The sequence below is a fragment of the Microcebus murinus genome, chromosome X, assembly GCF_040939455.1.
Source record: "Microcebus murinus isolate Inina chromosome X, M.murinus_Inina_mat1.0, whole genome shotgun sequence".
NCBI classification, from domain to species: domain Eukaryota; kingdom Metazoa; phylum Chordata; class Mammalia; order Primates; family Cheirogaleidae; genus Microcebus; species Microcebus murinus.
Genome location: NC_134136.1, coordinates 50,604,619 through 50,622,675, shown reverse-complemented (window position 1 = coordinate 50,622,675; position 18,057 = coordinate 50,604,619). Strand labels below are relative to the sequence as shown.

At 34.2% G+C, this 18,057-nt stretch overlaps 1 protein-coding gene and 1 non-coding gene across 9 annotated transcripts in view; both read right to left on the bottom strand.

Moving 5' to 3' along the window:
- STAG2 (STAG2 cohesin complex component) overlaps nt 1-18,057 on the bottom strand; it is a 139,469-nt gene that overhangs the window by 17,769 nt on the left and 103,643 nt on the right. For all 8 annotated transcript variants that reach the window (XM_075999193.1, XM_075999189.1, XM_075999196.1 and 5 more), the window contains 6 exons: nt 16,629-16,721; nt 14,045-14,219; nt 9,330-9,469; nt 6,421-6,522; nt 3,737-3,885; nt 1,838-1,966 (listed from right to left, as the gene is read on the bottom strand). In XM_075999193.1, the coding sequence (XP_075855308.1) occupies nt 1,838-1,966; nt 3,737-3,885; nt 6,421-6,522; nt 9,330-9,469; nt 14,045-14,219; nt 16,629-16,721 (788 nt within the window). The remainder of the gene's footprint in view (nt 1-1,837; nt 1,967-3,736; nt 3,886-6,420; nt 6,523-9,329; nt 9,470-14,044; nt 14,220-16,628; nt 16,722-18,057) is intronic.
- On the bottom strand, nt 17,353-17,493 carry LOC142866006 (U4 spliceosomal RNA). The gene has a single exon (XR_012916079.1). It is a non-coding gene; the product is annotated as a U4 spliceosomal RNA (small nuclear RNA).

Sequence of the window (18,057 nt, the reverse complement as noted above, 5' to 3'; positions counted from 1 at the left end):
CATAGCATAGTTTTGTACTTCGTTATTTGTACTCAACATTATGTTTTTAAAACCATTTGGACTGCTGTGTGGTATTCCATCATATATCAATCTATTTTTTTATATATCAATCTATTGATCCATTTCTAGTTGATAGATGTTTAGGCTGTTTTGAGATTTTCCTTATTCAGACAATCAAAAAGTCAACATTATTTTATGATTCTCCTCATGCATGTGTTCAAGAGTTTCTGTAGTGTATCTACTTGTGAGTGAAATTACTGGATCATGAGGCATTGTCAAATTGCTCCACAAAGTGGTCTTATACCAATTTACGCTGTCATTAGCAATGTATAACAGGCTTTACTGGTCCACATCCTTGTATACGTTTGATAGTATTAGACTTCTTAATTTTTACTAATCTGCTCGGTGAGAAATGGTATTTCATTGTTTTTATTTTTTTCTCTGATTAATACTGTCTATGCGCTTTTTAACTGCATTAAATTTATACATAATATGCAGAAATTGAGTACAGTTGGATCAGTTTTACAAGTAAATCCATGTGTGTAACACACATGTGTATTAAGATACAGAACATTCCCGTGACTCCAGAAAGTACCCTGTATTCCCAATCTCTCCAACCCTACAAGTAACCACTACTGTGATTTCTACCACCATAGTTTTGTCTGCTTTAGACTTTCATATAAAATCTATGCAGTCTTTAAATAAATAAAATACTGGTGGGTTTTCAGAAGAGATTATCTATACTATGGGGTATTCATATTCTTCTGCCTTTTTATACCTCAAAGCAAAGGGGAAAGGTAGAAAAAAGATTTTGAGAATTTAAATCCATTTTCTGGGCTCTCTTAAGTCACCATACGAGGAAAGTAAACCAGAGAAGTGCCCTGTTTAAATCATCTATTGAGGACAGGAATAGTAAAGTAAAAAGATAATATATGGACTTCCACTTTCCAGTGTATCCATGGCTCAACACCCAGACTAACTAGGATGCTCCTGATGGATCCCTGATATTATTGTCTTTTAAATGATCCCTCCCTAGATGGGTTAAGGCAAGAATGCAAATAAGAATACATAAAGCAGCTGCATACAAAATGGTGCATGCCTGTAGTCTCAGGGACTCGGGAGGCTGAAGCAGGAGAATCACTTGAGCCTGGAGGTCTGGGGTCAGCCTAGGCAACATAGCAAGGTCCCATATCTTAAATAAAAAAAGAAAAAAGAAAAGAAAAGAAAGGCCGGGCACAGTAGCTCATGTCTGTAATCCTAATACTCTGGGAGGCCGAGGCAGGATGATTGCTTGAGCTCAGGAGTTCAAGACCAGGCTAAGCAAGAGTGACATTCCATCTCTACTTAAAGAAAAGAAAAAAATTTAGCCGGGCGTCATGGCGTGCCCCTGTAGGCCCAGCTACTTGAGAGGCTGAGGCAGGAGAATAGGTTGAGCCCAGGAGTTTGAGGTTGCAGTGAGCTATGATGACGCCACTGTACTCTACCTAGGACAACAGAGCGAGACGAAAGGGAAAGGGAAGGAAGAAGAAGATGTAAAACATTCAAGTTACACCTCAAAAGACACAACTATACTGGGAAGAGAATTTACAATATTAAAATGGAGTATTATGCATATAGTTATAATCCTTAATTTATAAAGTTGTTGAAGTATAAAGTTTTTCCTGCATTAATGCAATCCTACAATTCTAATCCCTGCATGTAAAGGGGAGGAATCCAAGTATAACAATTGCTTTTAAGAATTATAAAATGCTTCTACAGACCCAATCAGTCTAAAAAAAAAGAAAAAAAAAAGAATTATAAAATGAAATTAAGTAGAACATCTCTAGCAAATACATACACTGTTCTTTTGTCTTGTCGGAGTAGTTTAGAAGAAAATTCACTCAGAATATCAAGAAATGCCAAATTTAAAGGTGGATGGCTCTCCCCTTGTGGATTAGGCTCTTTAAAAGCAAATTCTATGCCATCTCTGCAAAGAAAAAATTACTGAAATAAATATTTGAGAAAGTATAATAAAACATTTAATAACTTAGAAAAGAAATTTCACTCTCTACTTCCTTTGAGATGCTTTTAATTTGAGGGATAGAGAATAAGGAGGCTGTAAGTGTAAGCATGAGCGAATACATTTACATTTTATGTCACTGTTATTTCTTTAAAACAAAATCACACACACGCACCAGCTTGCCTTCAGCTTGGTATATCCACATTATTTACTCGTACTTTTTTCCACAGAAAATACCAAAATTTTTTCACATAATGATAAATACATTATCTGTACTTTTCAAGACATAAAGGAATGACTATTTATAATGACTCAATTAAGAGTAAAGTTTTAAAGTTAAACTTCACTCGGGGCCCATTTTAACTATACTTATGTGGCAATAAATACCTTTATTAATCAAGAAAACAACTAAACATTATACTCTATAAAAATGTAACTGGGTACAAAACAATTCAAATGGAATTGAGGAGGAAAGAAAGAAGGCTATTACATGAAGAAAATGATGTCTTACTACTCAAAATAATTACTAGATGTGTGGTCCTTAAATATTACCTAAAAATGCTATCCAATTTATAAAAATGAATTCGAGGCTGAGCATGGTGGCTCACGCCTATAATCTTAGCACTCTAGGAGGCCAAGGCGGGAGGATCGTTTGAGTTCAGGAGTTCGAGAACGGCCTGAGCAAGAGTGAGACCCCGTCTCCACTAAAAATAGAAAGAAATTAATTGGCCAACTAAAAATATATAGAAAAAAATAGCCAGGCAGGGTGGCGCATGCCTGTAGTCCCAGCTACTCGGGAGGCTGAGGCAGGAGGACGGCTTGAGCCCAGGAGTTTGAGGTTGCTGTGAGCTAGGCTGATGCCACGGCACTCTAGCCCAGGCAACAGAGTAAGACTCTGTCTCAAAAAAAAAAAATAATAATAATTAGGAAGTTTTAGAATAAGGTTACCAGAGAGAGTGAATTAATGCTACAGGTGGTATGGGCAAACTTAAGAGCAGAAAATTTTCTTCAGGGAAACAGACATTTAATACTTTTATAAACTAAGTAATCAAGGGGGTAAGAGAAACAAAAAACAGAAAGCTTTCAATGAAGGAGAGTTCAAGCCTTTTGATTTTCCTAAAGGCAAGGTTCCTTAACCCACAATTAAGAGATAAAGGGTTTTAATATACAAACATTGGTTATGTTAAAACTCTTAAATGTACCCATACTTAAAAAGTGTAACTGATCATTGAATTACATGCCCAATATAAAATCAAACAATTTCCAATTGTGATACGGGGAAGAAAACATGCAGATGGAAAGAAGGTTGTGGCTCAAAACAAGGGGAAAGTCTACAAAATAGAGAATAGAACCAGAAAGAGAAAACTTGAGACAAAGGAATCAAATCTGAAGGATTTCTCTAGCAGTGAGACTATGACAAAAGGTGATTTAAAAAAAAGATTTTGTAATGCCTGATAAATTTATGCTGCTTTGCTTCATATAATTTATAAAGACTTTATACAGTTTTCAGTGAAAAAAAAACTTTCTTATAAAGGGAATTTTAATCCCAACTCATTTGTAAATTGAGATAGCACTGCAACTGGTTCATAAAGTAAAGAAAGGAAATATGGTACAGATTTATAAATCTATATATTTATAAATAATAATAAAGCATAAATTTAATTTAGTTATTTCAAATTAAAGGGCTAGATACCAAAAAAAAAGTTCATGACTAAAAATAAAGTATCTGAATATTACTTGTGTAGCATGGCAATGGCTTCTCTTGTTTTCAATTGATCGAGTCCAAAAGTTAAAGCAAAACGTCGAGCAAGTTCTTTTATGCCACTAAATGTAGAAGATGATCTATCAAAATTATAGCCATTTTCCTGTATCATTTCATTAAAAAGCTGTTTGAGAAGAAAGAAAGCATGTTAGAGTTTTTTTTAACAACTATGGATTAACATCTTTTAAAATATGATATTTTCTATTTAAAATATAGATGTCCAATAAATGAGACACTGTACATGGATTTTAAAAAACGATACAAATGACCAAAATTATAGCATTTCATACACTAAAATTAGAGGTCATTATTGATATTAGAAACTCGTTAGGTTAGTTTGGGCAGAATCCTATTCTGCTGGTATTAATTGGATATTAACAGCAGATAAAAATACAAATAAAAAGGAAACCCAGTAAATTATTAGGCAACTATGCTTTATTATTTACATTTAAGTGATGAATCTTCACATCAAGAAGTTTCATCATACAGAAAGCTTCAGAATTTTGATGTTCTCTGACTAACCAGCTCTAATTATAGAACTTTATTCCAAAGTATCAAAATTTATGCACAATATTAGTACAAAAATGTTTATTGTAGTGCTACCTATAATGATGAAATTTGTGAAAACCTCAACATAAACAAGAGGAATCTGGTTAAATTATGGTCCATCTATAAATTGGAGTATTATACAGTCACTAAAAATAACAGTTATTCTAATTACCTTGATCTGATAATGACACATTATATACATATATATGTATGTATGTATCAAAACATAACTATGTACCCCATAAATACATACAATTATGTGTCAATTTAAAAAATGATGAAGATTTTGGGTATATATCTAAAGAAAATGAAATCAGTATGTTTAAAAGATATCTGCACTCTCGTGTTCATTCCAGTTTCACTCAAAATAGCTAGGACATCATATCAAACCAAGTGTCCATCAACTAATAAATGGATAAAAAATGCTATTCCATTGTGTGTGTGTGCAACGGGTGTGTGTGTATTATTCAGCCTTTATAAAGAAGGAAATCCCGTCACTTGGGAAAACACAGATGAACCTGGACAACATTATATGATATGAAATAAGCCAGGCAAAGGAGGAAAACTACCGTATGATTTCACTTGTATGTAGAATTTAAAAATGATGAACTCATAGAAACAGAGAGGAGAATGGTGGGTGCCAGGCACTGGGAGTGGGGGAGAGGAGATGTTGGCCAAAGGGTACAACAGGGTAGAACAGGATGAATCAATTCTGGAGATCTATCATAACACATGGTAAGTATAGTTAAGAATAATGGACTGAGTGCTGTGGTTCACACCTGTAACCTCAGCACTTATGGGAGGCCAAAAACAGGATTGCTAGAGGTTGGGAGTTTGAGCCCAGTCTGAGCAACATAGAAAGACCCAGTTTCTACAAAAAATAGAAAAATTAGCCAGGCAGGGTAGCATGTGCCTGTAGTCCTAGCTACCTGGGAGGCTGAGAATTGCTAAAGCCTAGGAATTTGAGGTTGCAGTGAGTTATGATGACACTACTGAACTCTAGCCCAGGTGACAGAGTGAGATCCTATCTCAAAAAAAAAAAAATTATGTATTGTATTATATATTTGAAAATTGAGAGATGATCTTTAATGTATATGTTAATTTAATTAGCTCAATTAGTCATTTCACAATACATACATATATATCAAAACATCACATTGTATACAATTTTCATTAGTCAATTATACCTTAATAAAGAAGATAGAAAAAAATAAGCCCCTGCTAATCACAAAATAAAGTGCTAAGGACATTATTTAATAGCATGAATGTACTCAGGGTTTATTAATATTAAAATGCAGACTTGCAAAATAGAATATACAATATAATTTAATTTCTATAAAAATTAAGATTTTACATAGGCATAAAAAAGACTAAGAAGGCTATTAAAAAATAAAAAGGTTATTGTTAAGTGAAAACATTAAGGATAACTTGTATTTGTTCCATTTCTTATATTTTCTAAAGCTAGCAATTGTTGTATAGCAAAAGTTATTAAATATTTAAATGCTACCTTTAAAAACTTTTAAATTTTATTAATTTTAACAAGGAATATTCAGATTTGCAAATGAAATTAAGAACTTTCATACTTACATTTCTAAAAAGCAAGAAAGTTTATCAAATTGTAATGGGCTGGATTATGTTTTGCATGCAAATTTTGTCTCCAAAGACAAAAGCACACTAGGCAAATAATTTAACTTAATTAAACCTGCCTTTCCACTGCCAAAATGAAAACGATGGTTGCGTTTTAGTTATAAAAAATTCATATATGCTCACTAAAGTCTGGATATGGAGAAAAAAGTAAAATTCACATGAAATCTACCAAAGCAAGTTAACTACTGCTGACATGACATACATTAAAAGTTTTCGAATACTGCCAAACTGCTTACTTTATCTATTTCCTCCATACCTTAGACAGCTTATAGGTTTTGCCAATCTTGACAGTCTGAAAGCAAAAAATGATCTATTTCATTTGCACTTTTTTGTCTACCAGTGAGGCTGAATATTTTATATTTCTACTTTTATACATCCTTTGCCTGGTTCCAAATGCTACCTTATTCTGCTAATTATTAAGTGTTAATTATGTTACCTAAAACTGGTACTCTTAATGCCTTACCTGTTGCAGACTGAGAATGAGGGTCTTAGCACACTGAATTTTGTCTATCTGCCTTGTTTTACTCATTGTTTCTTTGATGATATCTCCATAGTCATTATAATACTAGAAAAGAAATTTACACAAATTAGTGCTTTATATATTAAAACTATCGGACAATAAGAATAATTTTATGTTAGTCATGTAAACATTTCACAAAGTATATATTTGGCTGAAATTATGCCTTACAAAACAGGAACTAATGATACCAAGACTTTAAGATCATTTCTAAGCACAAAACCTTAACTTCTGTAAGTTCAGACATACCGAACAATTAAGACCCAATCAAATAAAGCTCCAGACTTGGTTTTAAATAAATGAGGTATGGAATAAAACAATAATTGGGTTATGTAGATTTTCAGAAGTAACACAAAGGATATAAACAAAGTTCTCTTTGTGAACTATTAAGACAATGAATATAATCATAATTACTCTCAGAACTTTCTGTAGAGACAAGGTCTCACTGTGTGTGGCCCAGGCTGGTCCTGAACTATTGGCTTCAGGCAATTCCTCCCACCTAGGCCCCTCAAAGTGCTAGGATTACAGGTGCAAGCCACCACACCCAGCCATAAACCCCTTTTAAAAGAAAACTTATTGTGCATGACATTTACATTATGCATTGTACATGAACTTTTTCTTTTCTAATTTGAGACCATATTTCAAAATACATATATAACTATCAGAGAAAACAGACTAACCACTTTCCTATTAATAAAACTGACTTTAATCTAGAATACCTAAATCTAAGTTTAAAATTTGTGAAATAGGCTGGGTGCGGTGGCTCATGCCTGTAATCCTAGCACTCTGGGAGGCCAAAGCAGGTGGATCGTTCAAAGTCAGGAGTTTGAAACCAGCCTGAGCAAGAGTGAGACCCCCGTCTCTACTAAAAATAGAAATAAATTAATTGGCCAACTAATATATACAGAAAAAATTAGCTGGGCATGGTGGTGCATGCCTGTAGTCCCAGCTACTTGGGAGGCTGAGGCAGCAGGACTGCTTGAGCCCAGGAATTTGAGGCTGCTGTGAGCTAGGCTGACGCCATGGCACTCACTCTAGCCTGGGCAACAAAGTGAGACTCTGTCTCAAAAAAAAAAAAAAAAAAAATTGTGAAATAACTTCATAAGCAACCTTAGTTTTTTAAAAAAACTAACAATTATCATGCCAAATGTTTGAAATTCCAAAGTAATTTTCAATGGTACTAGAATTCTTTCATGTAGCAAAATATTATAAAGAAGGGATTAACTTGGTCTTGATATATATATATGTACATAGATATATAATTTCTTAAAGCAAAGGCTATAAAAAGTTTTACACTTACAATTAGATTTTACTTCAGAAAGGATTTTAAAAACTCTCTTACCATATTTGGTCACATTCTGTTGATATAATTAACAATATCTTTTCTACTACTACTTCAAAATTAGAGAATCTCACATATATTTAGGAAAAATATGAGTAACGTATTTGGAATCAAGTCAAACTTAGAGAACCAAAAAGAACCTTAGCTATCCCATAGCAGATCAGATGAAGAAACTCGGGATGCAAAAGGCACTGAATTACTTAAGGTCACAAGATACGTAATAATCAAGCTAAAAACACCACCCAGGTCTCCAGACTCCTCTAAAAGAACACTTCTTAATTCTACATCAAGCTCAGGAAGGACAGAAACCTGTTACCTTAGAATAAATCAGAAATGCAATTTCTAATAACAAGAGCTAACCTAGGAGAGGCCATTTCCAATATTCCAAATGCAAATGAATACAATAAACCCAAATGTCTATTAACTAGAGGAGTTGAAGTATAAGGCAATGTTAATGAATATATTAAATATTTTAAATAGAATTATTTTATATTAGAAAAGTAATTTACTTGAGCAGGTTGGAAAAAAGATTATCTGTCTGTCTGTCTGTCTGTCTGTCTGTCTGTCTCTCTCTCTCTCTCTCTCTCTCTCTCTCTGTCTCTCTCTCTCTATCTCTCTATCTATCTATCTATTTTTGAGACAGTCTTGCTCTGTTGCCTGGGCTACAGTCCCATGGCGTCAGACTAGCTCACAGCAACCTCAAACTCCTGGGCTGAAGCAATCCTTCTGTTTCAGCTTCCTGAGTAGCTGGGACTACAGGCATGTGCCACTATGCCCGGTTAATTTTTTCTATATATTTTTAGTTGTCCAGCTAATTTCCTTCTATTGTTTTAGTAGAGACGGGGTCTCCTTCTATTGTGTTAGTAGTGACAGGGTCTCACTCTTGCCCAGGCTGGTCTTGAACTCCTGACCTCGAGCAATCCTCCTGCCTTGGACTCCCAGAGCACTTGGATTACAGGCTTGAGCCACCACGCCCAGCCAAAAGTAATTTATTATTTAGAAAATTCAAATAATAGGCTCCAGGACTGTTAGGGTTGAACAACAACAACAACAACAACAATTCAATGGCAACCAAGCATAAAACCCAGGCTTATAATTATCTTTTTTTTTTTTTTTTTTTTTTGAGACAGAGTCTCGCTTTCTTGCCTAGGCTAGAGTGAGTGCCGTGGTGTCAGCCTAGCTCATAGCAACCTCAAACTCCTGGGCTCAAGCGATCCTCCTGCCTCAGCCTCCTGAGTAGCTGGGACTACAGGCACGAGCCACCATGCCAGCTGATTTATATATATATATATATATATATATATATATATATATTAGTTGGCCAATTAATTTCTTTCTATTTTTATGGTAGAGACAGGGTCTCGCTCAGGCTGGTTTTGAACTCCTGACCTTGAGCAATCCGCCCACCTCGGTCTCCCTGAGTGCTAGGATTACAGGCGTGAGCCACCGCTCCTGGCCACAATTATCTTTTAAGCATTTAAAAACTATCTTGTTATCCATGTTTGAACTTTACCTTCATATACTGCTTGAAGATATCTGCAGCTGTATTCATCTCCACCACAGTATATACAATTAGCTTACAAAATGCTGCAAGTAAATTTCTCCTCTTGTGCAGAGCTTCAATTTTACTGGCTTCATCCTCCTGCTGACCGTCTGGCAAAAAAGAGTCCCAAACATTAAGCCATCTTGTACTTTACTTCAACAATATATTATTTTTAATTCTTACTATAAAACATCTTTTTATTGGAGAATTTAAAACAGGAAAAACATTTAAATTAAAAATTATAACCATTTGTAATTTATTCCAATACACCTAATTTTTGTGACATCAAATAATAATCAGGAGGTTGCTTGGAAAACATGGAACAGGAACAAATGGAGTTGAGTCAGAGGAATTGATGTTTAGTGAAGTCAGGTTAAGCTTGCCTAATACATTCATATAATTCCCTAACAGGTAGTTTGTCAATGAAATTTGCATATTCAATGTATGTTGCTTAAGGCTCCTTCTTTCCTGAATGCAGTCAACCTCAGAAATTCTCCTATTCCTGCCAAGGATGATCCCACCTTACCGTACCCCTATCTCTTGCTGACACATTCTTCCTTTATACATACTAAATATATTCAGTTAGGCCGGCCTAAAAACCATTGTGTCTTTTTAGGATAACTTCACATATTTCTGCTCTGATCCATCATGTGAGATCCTGACATTCAGTTCTCATGAGAACAGACTTCTTTCCAAATTCATAGTCAGGGAAGCCCCACTGCAGCCTTCAAGTACTGCCAAAGGACTGTTCCTAATTATTTGATACTGTAAATACAACTGTGATGAAGCCTTCTTACATAAAAAGCCGTGTAAAAAATTTTTCTCTGGACAGATTTTACAAATGAAATTACTTAAAAAAACCTCCATCTCATTAATTTACATTTCTTTGGTTATCAAGTGAAGTTAAAATTTTTCTCAATGTTTATTAGCCATTTATAATTCCTCTTTTGTGAACCATCTGTGCATATCCTATCAGATCTTCAATGTAAGATCCCTAATATAAAAAATATTTTGTATAAAATATGAATGTTCTTTTACTTTTTAGTTAGTTAGTTAGTTAGTTAATTATTTAACCTGCTCTGGTAATCCTTGATAACTGCTAGGAAATTCAAACCAAATTTTAAGAATAAGACTTTGTTTAAGACAGACCATCGAGGCCGGGCGTGGTGGCTCACGCCTGTAATCCTAGCACTCTGGGAGGCCGAGGCGGGCGGATCACTCGAGGTCAGGAGTTTGAAAACAGCCTGAGCAAGAGTGAGACCCCGTCTCTACTATAAATAGAAAGAAATTAATTGGCCAACTAATATATATAGAAAAAATTAGCTGGGCCTGGTGGCGCATGCCTGTAGTCCCAGCTACTTGGGAGACTGAGGCAGGAGGATCACTTGAGCCCAGGAGTTTGAGGTTGCTGTGAGCTAGGCTGACGCCATGGCACTCACTCTAGCCTGGGCAACAAAGCGAGACTCTGTCTCAAAAAAAAAAAGACCATCAGAAAAAGTTTTAGCACAAGTGGATGTCCCAGGATGTCAAGGCCATTTGCTTAGAAACTTGAAACATATTATTTACTCTTTAAAAGGGTTACACTGAATATACATACACACTAACCTTTTCTCAATGAATCTGTCATTATAACAGATGATTTCTACATGATATTGTTTCCAATCAGTGTTTAGTACTGCTCACAGGAACTAGAGGTATACAGACCATTTCCCTCAACAGACTAAATTATCCGATGATATTAAGAGTTTTTAAGCTCTGGTTTTTATTTTTCTCCACTTCTTGCTTACCCCAAATTAGCCACTGTTTGTCTTGCAGAGATTAAGGAACATAGAGAAGTGCCTAACTCACTGAGCCTTTCATAAAGTGTCAGCTATCATATAATTATGTATTATCAGTATACCACCTCTAGAAGCATTCCCTATTTTACTCTCCCTTTCTAATCTGATGTGGGATAACAAATCAAATATCCAAGAGTCTGTAATAACAGGCATGAGATGAGGATGTATAACAGTGGAAATTGTCACACATTACTGGAAGGAAGATAAAACAATACAATCACTTTGGCAACGTGATCAAGTTTAAGATGCACATACACTATATAATCCATGGATTCCACTCTTGGGTATACATTGGAAAAGCACTTGTACATGTGCTCAAGGACTTAAACATTGGAGTAACTGTTTTAACATTATTTTAACTAGGTAAACTGCTTTAACATTATTTTAACTGAGTAAAAAGTAGAAACAACCTAAATGTCCAACAATAGGAAAATAGATAAATAAATTGTGGTTAATTCATATCACATAATGTTTAGCAGTTAAGATGAATAAATTATATATAGCCACATGTCAACACTGAAAGATATCAAAAATGTTAAAAGTCGAAAGCAAGTCACAAAAGTTTCAACATGATACCATTTATGTGGAAGTTAGCAACAGAAAATATATATTGTTAACAGATACATAAATCCCTAGTAAAATAAAATTAAAATGCAAAGGTGTGATAAACAGCAAATTTAAGATAGCTGTTATATTTAGAGAAAAGGGGGGGAATACTGGGATAGGGGAAGGACAAAAATGAGGTCCTTTTTTATAACTATGCTTTATTTCTTTAAAAAATCTAAAACAAATATAGCTAAATCTGACAAAGACTGGTGGGTGGATATGTAGAAATCTGTTCTATTTTATACGTTTTCATAGTGCTAGAATATATTTCATTGTAAAAGTGTAAATATAAAATACAAAGTCCAAGCGGATAACACTCTGTGGGTAATTCTAGGAAGTTCCTAGAAAACTCAGGAGTACTGGCAAGCATATTCTCATTCAATTTCCTGTGGTCTAAATGAAGCTGAGGCAGTCCCCAATTAACAAAAGGATTATGTACCAATTTATTTTGTATCAGGTTTTAGAATGCAACTATGCCTTCCCATAGAAATTTTTAAAAGTCCTATTCATTTTTTGGGGGTGCATTTCAAATGTTAGGCTTTTCTCAAAGATGTTTCAAGCCCTGCAGACCAGATAGAGCTTCCTCTACATGCCCATAACACTTTGTACATGCCTTTGTTACTTATCAGATTGCATTATAACTACTTGTTTTTAGATGTCCTTCCCACTTGAATTTAATTCTTGAAGAGATCTTGCCTCATTTTTTTATATCCATAGCATCTAATATACTGCTGTTGATCAATAAATGTTTGTCAAATCAATGTTATGAATAAAAGCTTAACTGAAAGTATATAAACTTTACTATATGGAATTTGAAAACTGTTTTGGCTACTCCAGGTTTCTCAATTATGTTCTGGGTAAGTTTTTAGTATGTGAGCACAAAATTCTTTATTGCTAAAAATAAGCTACAGATCATGTCTTTTTTTTTTTTTTTTTTTTTTTTTGAGACAGGGTCTCACTCTTTTGCCAGGGCTAGGGCTAGAGTGCAGTGGCATCATATAGCTCACTGCAACCTCAAACTCCTGGACTCAAGAGATCCTTCCACCTCAACCTTCCAAAGTGGTGGGATTACAGGCATGAGACACCATACCTGGCCATGTCAAGATTTGTGTATGTTTATTTAGAACCTGACATGCAGTGATATATTAGTATGGATATATACATGCTGATGTTGTATTTTTCTTCAAGAATAACTTTAAATTAAAAATAAACTCAGAAAGAAGGGACCAAATACTACTTGTTTTTCCATGACCTCAGGTTCAGGTAAGGCAACTAGGGTGTGAAGAGTAACTTAACACTAGGTCAGGCTGGTTTGATTATTTTCCTGCAAACATCCTGTACTGCCCCAGACTTTTACAGAACAATTTCAAACATTTTCCTAATATTCAGAAATCACATTAATACTCACAAAATATAAAAACCCATGTGACACAAAAGTATACAATAAAAAGTTCTTCTCAAATTACCTGAATATTGATATTACCAACAAATAAGGGGAAGAGGGAGTAAATATTATTGAGTACCTATGATGTACCATGTTTCCCCGAAAATAAGACAGGGTCTTATATTTATTTCTCCTCAAGAAGACATCCTAGGACTTATTTTCAGGGGATGTGTTATTTTCCCCTCAAAGCCTCAGCTTGCAGCACACACAGGATGGCCGGGACCTGACAGGGGGAGCCGACCTTGTTGGTGGGGCTGCCCACACCTTTCCGGTCACCTCTGTGATAGTAGCTGTCACGATGGGGCAGATGAGAAGGGCTGCTTGTCTTCTTTACCACTACGCCACAAAATGCATGGGTTGTGCAGATATGCTGCTTAGCCACGCCTACCACTAGGTTTTATTTTGGGGGTAGGGCTTATATTGTGAAAATGCTTAGAAATCCTGCTAGGGCTTATTTTATGGGTAGATCTTATTTTTTGGGAAACACAGTATGTCCAGGTACTGTACTGATCACTTTGCTTAATTTTAATTAATTCTGACAGTTTTATAAGATAGCTACAAATTAGAAAAACAGGCTCAGGGCTAGTGAGAAGCAGAGAACTGACTTGAAAGCCTATGCTCTGTGATGTCACATTTTGTTTACAATGTGATAAATAATGAACAAAAGTATGCTAGAACATATATGGGTACTTCACATTTTAAGGTTAAAATATAATGCAGTGCAAAAAGGAACACTATTGTTACTTAAATTTTATGGTAGGCACACAAATTTAAGAAAAAGATGGCAATAAAATTACCTGCACTATTATTATCATCATCCTGTTCAATGAAGACATGATCCAAAATAAAGCTGAGCAACTCAGACTGCAACGAAGAATCAGGGGTGTAAACTAAAGGCTCTAACATGTCACGCCCTCCTGACATAATCTGATGGCTGAAGATCATCAAAATATCACATAGGATAGTGAAGGCCTATTATTAACGGAAAAAAGAAAAACATGCTATAATCTGAAGTTTTTTTCCAACAGACACAAATAACATATATATATATAATATTTTCTTAAAACTTTAAATTTGAGAAGTATAATTTCTGTAACAATTACCAATATTTGCATAATGCTTTACTAACTGCAAAGCAATTTCACAAATATTCTTCCTTATTTTTAGCAATGTTAAGTTACTTGTACAGTTTGTTAACACTGCCATGTAGTTATGACTCAAACTCAAGTTTTGACTTAAAATACCATACTCTGCACTATACCACAATGCTTCAATGTATTCATTCTCAAATATGAAATAATGTATAAACTTAGAACCATTCTTTATTCTATGGAAGAAGAAAAACATCAAGGAGATGAGTATAACAATAGAGGTCACAAAGCCTATGGTGCTTTTTAAGCACTCTCATTGTTAACATGCATACTGATTAAGTCAAGAAAACATAACCAGGTACAGGCCTGCTTGCTACTCATCAGGTAAACCTGAAGTATAAAAAACATAAACTTGAAGTTATCTCAAAAAATTTAGTAAAAACTCTACCAAGAGCTTTAAATGGAGTCAACCACTGGTAAAAATTAGTCAAAAGGTAAGCGGGAAAAAATTATCTGTTGAGAAAGAGTGATGAAATAGAATTTTGGGGTCACAAAGTCAATTGGAACATATATTTAAAGGAAGACCATTGATGGAAAGACATATAATATAGATCGCAAAGCAGATCTCATCAACACTTTTGCCTTTTGGCAACTAACCACATTATCTCTTTATTTTATGCTTTTACTCCACCAATCAGTCTCTTCTATTTTACTACTATAATAGTAATTTGCACCCATTAAAATTAGTAACATACAGAATTGAGGATATGAAGTGTTAAGTATGATGATATTTACTAATTAGGTGAACTGGCAGGTCAAGCTGATTAGGGCATATTCCTGGAAGCTATTAGGAAGATTGACACACAAGCTATTTAACAACCAAATAATCTTAAGGCCTGAACAAACGATTGTGTGTTAATGCTACAAAAATAGGGAATATTATGCCAACTATCCTGGTGGCACATGCAAATATAAAGTAATATTCTGTGCATTAGATTTGGTTCTGTGCATACTCCATTAAAACCCAATTCTAAGCATTTGAATCTAAACTCAATTTACAATCATCAGAAATCTTGTTCCTTTCATCTCAATTCGCAGAGATGAAAATTAAAGTTCCAAACATTTTATTGCTACAGTTCAAAACTACATACTTAAAATTGGAGAGAATTCAGCAATGCAATAGTTACGGCAATATACTTCATATTTTTGCAAGAAAATGCAAAATTCAGTTAACAGCATCTTGGCCATTGAATATCCTCTAATTTATATGTGCCCAAGCATATATGTATGGTACGGACAAGAGAGAATATAAAATAAGAAACAAGAGACTAACAGTAGGGCATTGAATGCAAAATTTTAACTATAAAAATCCAAATATATTTTATTAAAATTAGTTTTGCTATTTTAAAATGAAATAAGGACAAGTGACAAAAGGGTCAGTATATCTGAACAACACTCTGAACTAAAATAGTACTCAACATACCACAGCTTCTGAAAATAGCACTTAGGGTGACTACTAGAATTCTACCCCAATAAACAAAGGTTAAGTTGTATAAAATGTTTTTTTTTAAAAAATCTTGAAATCACCATAAGCATTTTAACTATGCCATAATATTTCTTATAAAATTATTATCAAAACATACTCCCATAAAATCATTTAAAAAGCACGTTTCCAATGCAGTTTATCCTCTTGAATTATGGAATTAGAACTAAACACTATCTTAGTCTCAGGATCAAACTAGGTAACAGTCTACTTCCAGAGTTGAGATGGTTGGCAATAATGGAATCATGAAGGCATATGAAGTGGGAAGGTAACACTTGGAAGACAGGCAAGTGATTAAAATTTTTATTTCAGACAAAGTCCACACAAAGATCAGGATGGGCAGGAATATCAGTACCTGATAATATTCTCAGAGATGACAAAACCTTATGTACCTTTCCTCCTGGAAGCAAATTTGCTATATTAAGCTGTTCTCAGGAATGACTTTTATAATTTCAAACATCTATAATTTGTATAAATGTGTCTATTTACCATGTGTGTCATAAAGAAACAACAACACAGAAGAACTGTAACATGAGGGTAACCTTTAATGCAATTATAAACTCCATATGAAATTAATCAATTATGTACAAGCTCAATATATTAACATATTTTTTAGCATGGCATATACATGGACAGATACAAGATATTTCTCATTTGCTCACTCTTAGTATTATTTAAATTTTCTAATTAGTTCAGATTTTATGAGGGTTACTTACAAAAACATTACTATCTATAGTAATTACTAACCTGTTCCTTAACAGTAGTATTCACGTTGGTCAGGTAATGCTGACATATCTGACAAAATACCCTCATCTGTTTCTTTAAACGGAGTAAGTCCTCCTTGAAAAAATTTCACATGAACATTTTTAAATATTGAAAAAAAACTCATTTAGTATTTCTTTAAAATGCTTTAAATTACACAAAACGTTATCTTTTATATATATATATATATATATATATAGAGAGAGAGAGAGAGAGAGAGAGAGAAAGAGCGAGCACACTCACTAAACTTTACTTGTGCATTTGATTTATATTTCTTCTTATATAATTTACCAGAAAGGAAAACAAACAAAAAAAAAGAAACATTTTTCTAATAAATCTCAGCCTTAAAACTATCAGGTGTATTAATGGATAATATCCTAGGTGGTCTGGGTCCCATAGAATGAAAAAACTTATATATGGCTATCTTTAATAAAGCCACTAGCTCAGAACTTAAAGAGTAAAGATTTATGCTCCATGCTCACTTTATTATCTGAAGGGTGGCTAACTCACAAATGAAAGAAAGCAATTAATAAAAAAGGGATGGCAGCTTCCATTTGTTGTTTGAAGGACACTGGTTGTACTTTTTAAAAACTCACAGTGGCAAAAATCAGTTCTGTGATATCACTCTAAAGTTTAAAATGTCTCTGAAATTTATAATTTCTTTTTCTAAATATTTACAAGTTTATTTACTTTTTTTTTTTTTATTCAGTCCCCGTAGGGACTGTCAAAAATTGCCAATGCCAACTAGATTGCGATTCATCATAATGGGGTATTGGGAAAAGTTTTCAATTAGCAATAATCACGCCTTGGATAGACCTCATTGGTTATGATACTGCCAACACACAAAGCTATCAGTTTATTTAAAATAGAAAATAATTCTATAAAGATCAATCACATGAACTTATTTTAAGTTATAACCTTTGGCCCACCTTATGATACTGGATGCCAAATGATAGACTATCAATACATATCTGGTATAAGTAATAAAAAAGTTAAATTAAAATCAGGTTTAACTTGGAGATAACATTGGGTGAAAACTCAACCAAGCTTTACATAAATAATCTATTCACCATTTTCCTCTACTAAAAGTTTTGCCTTTTCCCCCATTTTAATTTCTAACTTTTAACATAGGTGAGCAACCATATATGTTAGTATGGTCACTGCTCCTACTATATTTTTTAAATAAACTTCTTCCTAAGTGTAAAAAAGTACACAATTTTTATTTTATTTTATTTTTTGAGACAGAGTCTCACTTTGTTGCCCAGGCTAGAGTGAGTGCCGTGGCGTCAGCCTAGCTCACAGCAACCTCAAACTCCTGGGCTCAAGCAATCTTGCTGCCTCAGCCTCCCAAGTAGCTGGGACTACAGGCATGTGCCACCATGGCCAGCTAATTTTTTCTATGTATATTAGTTGG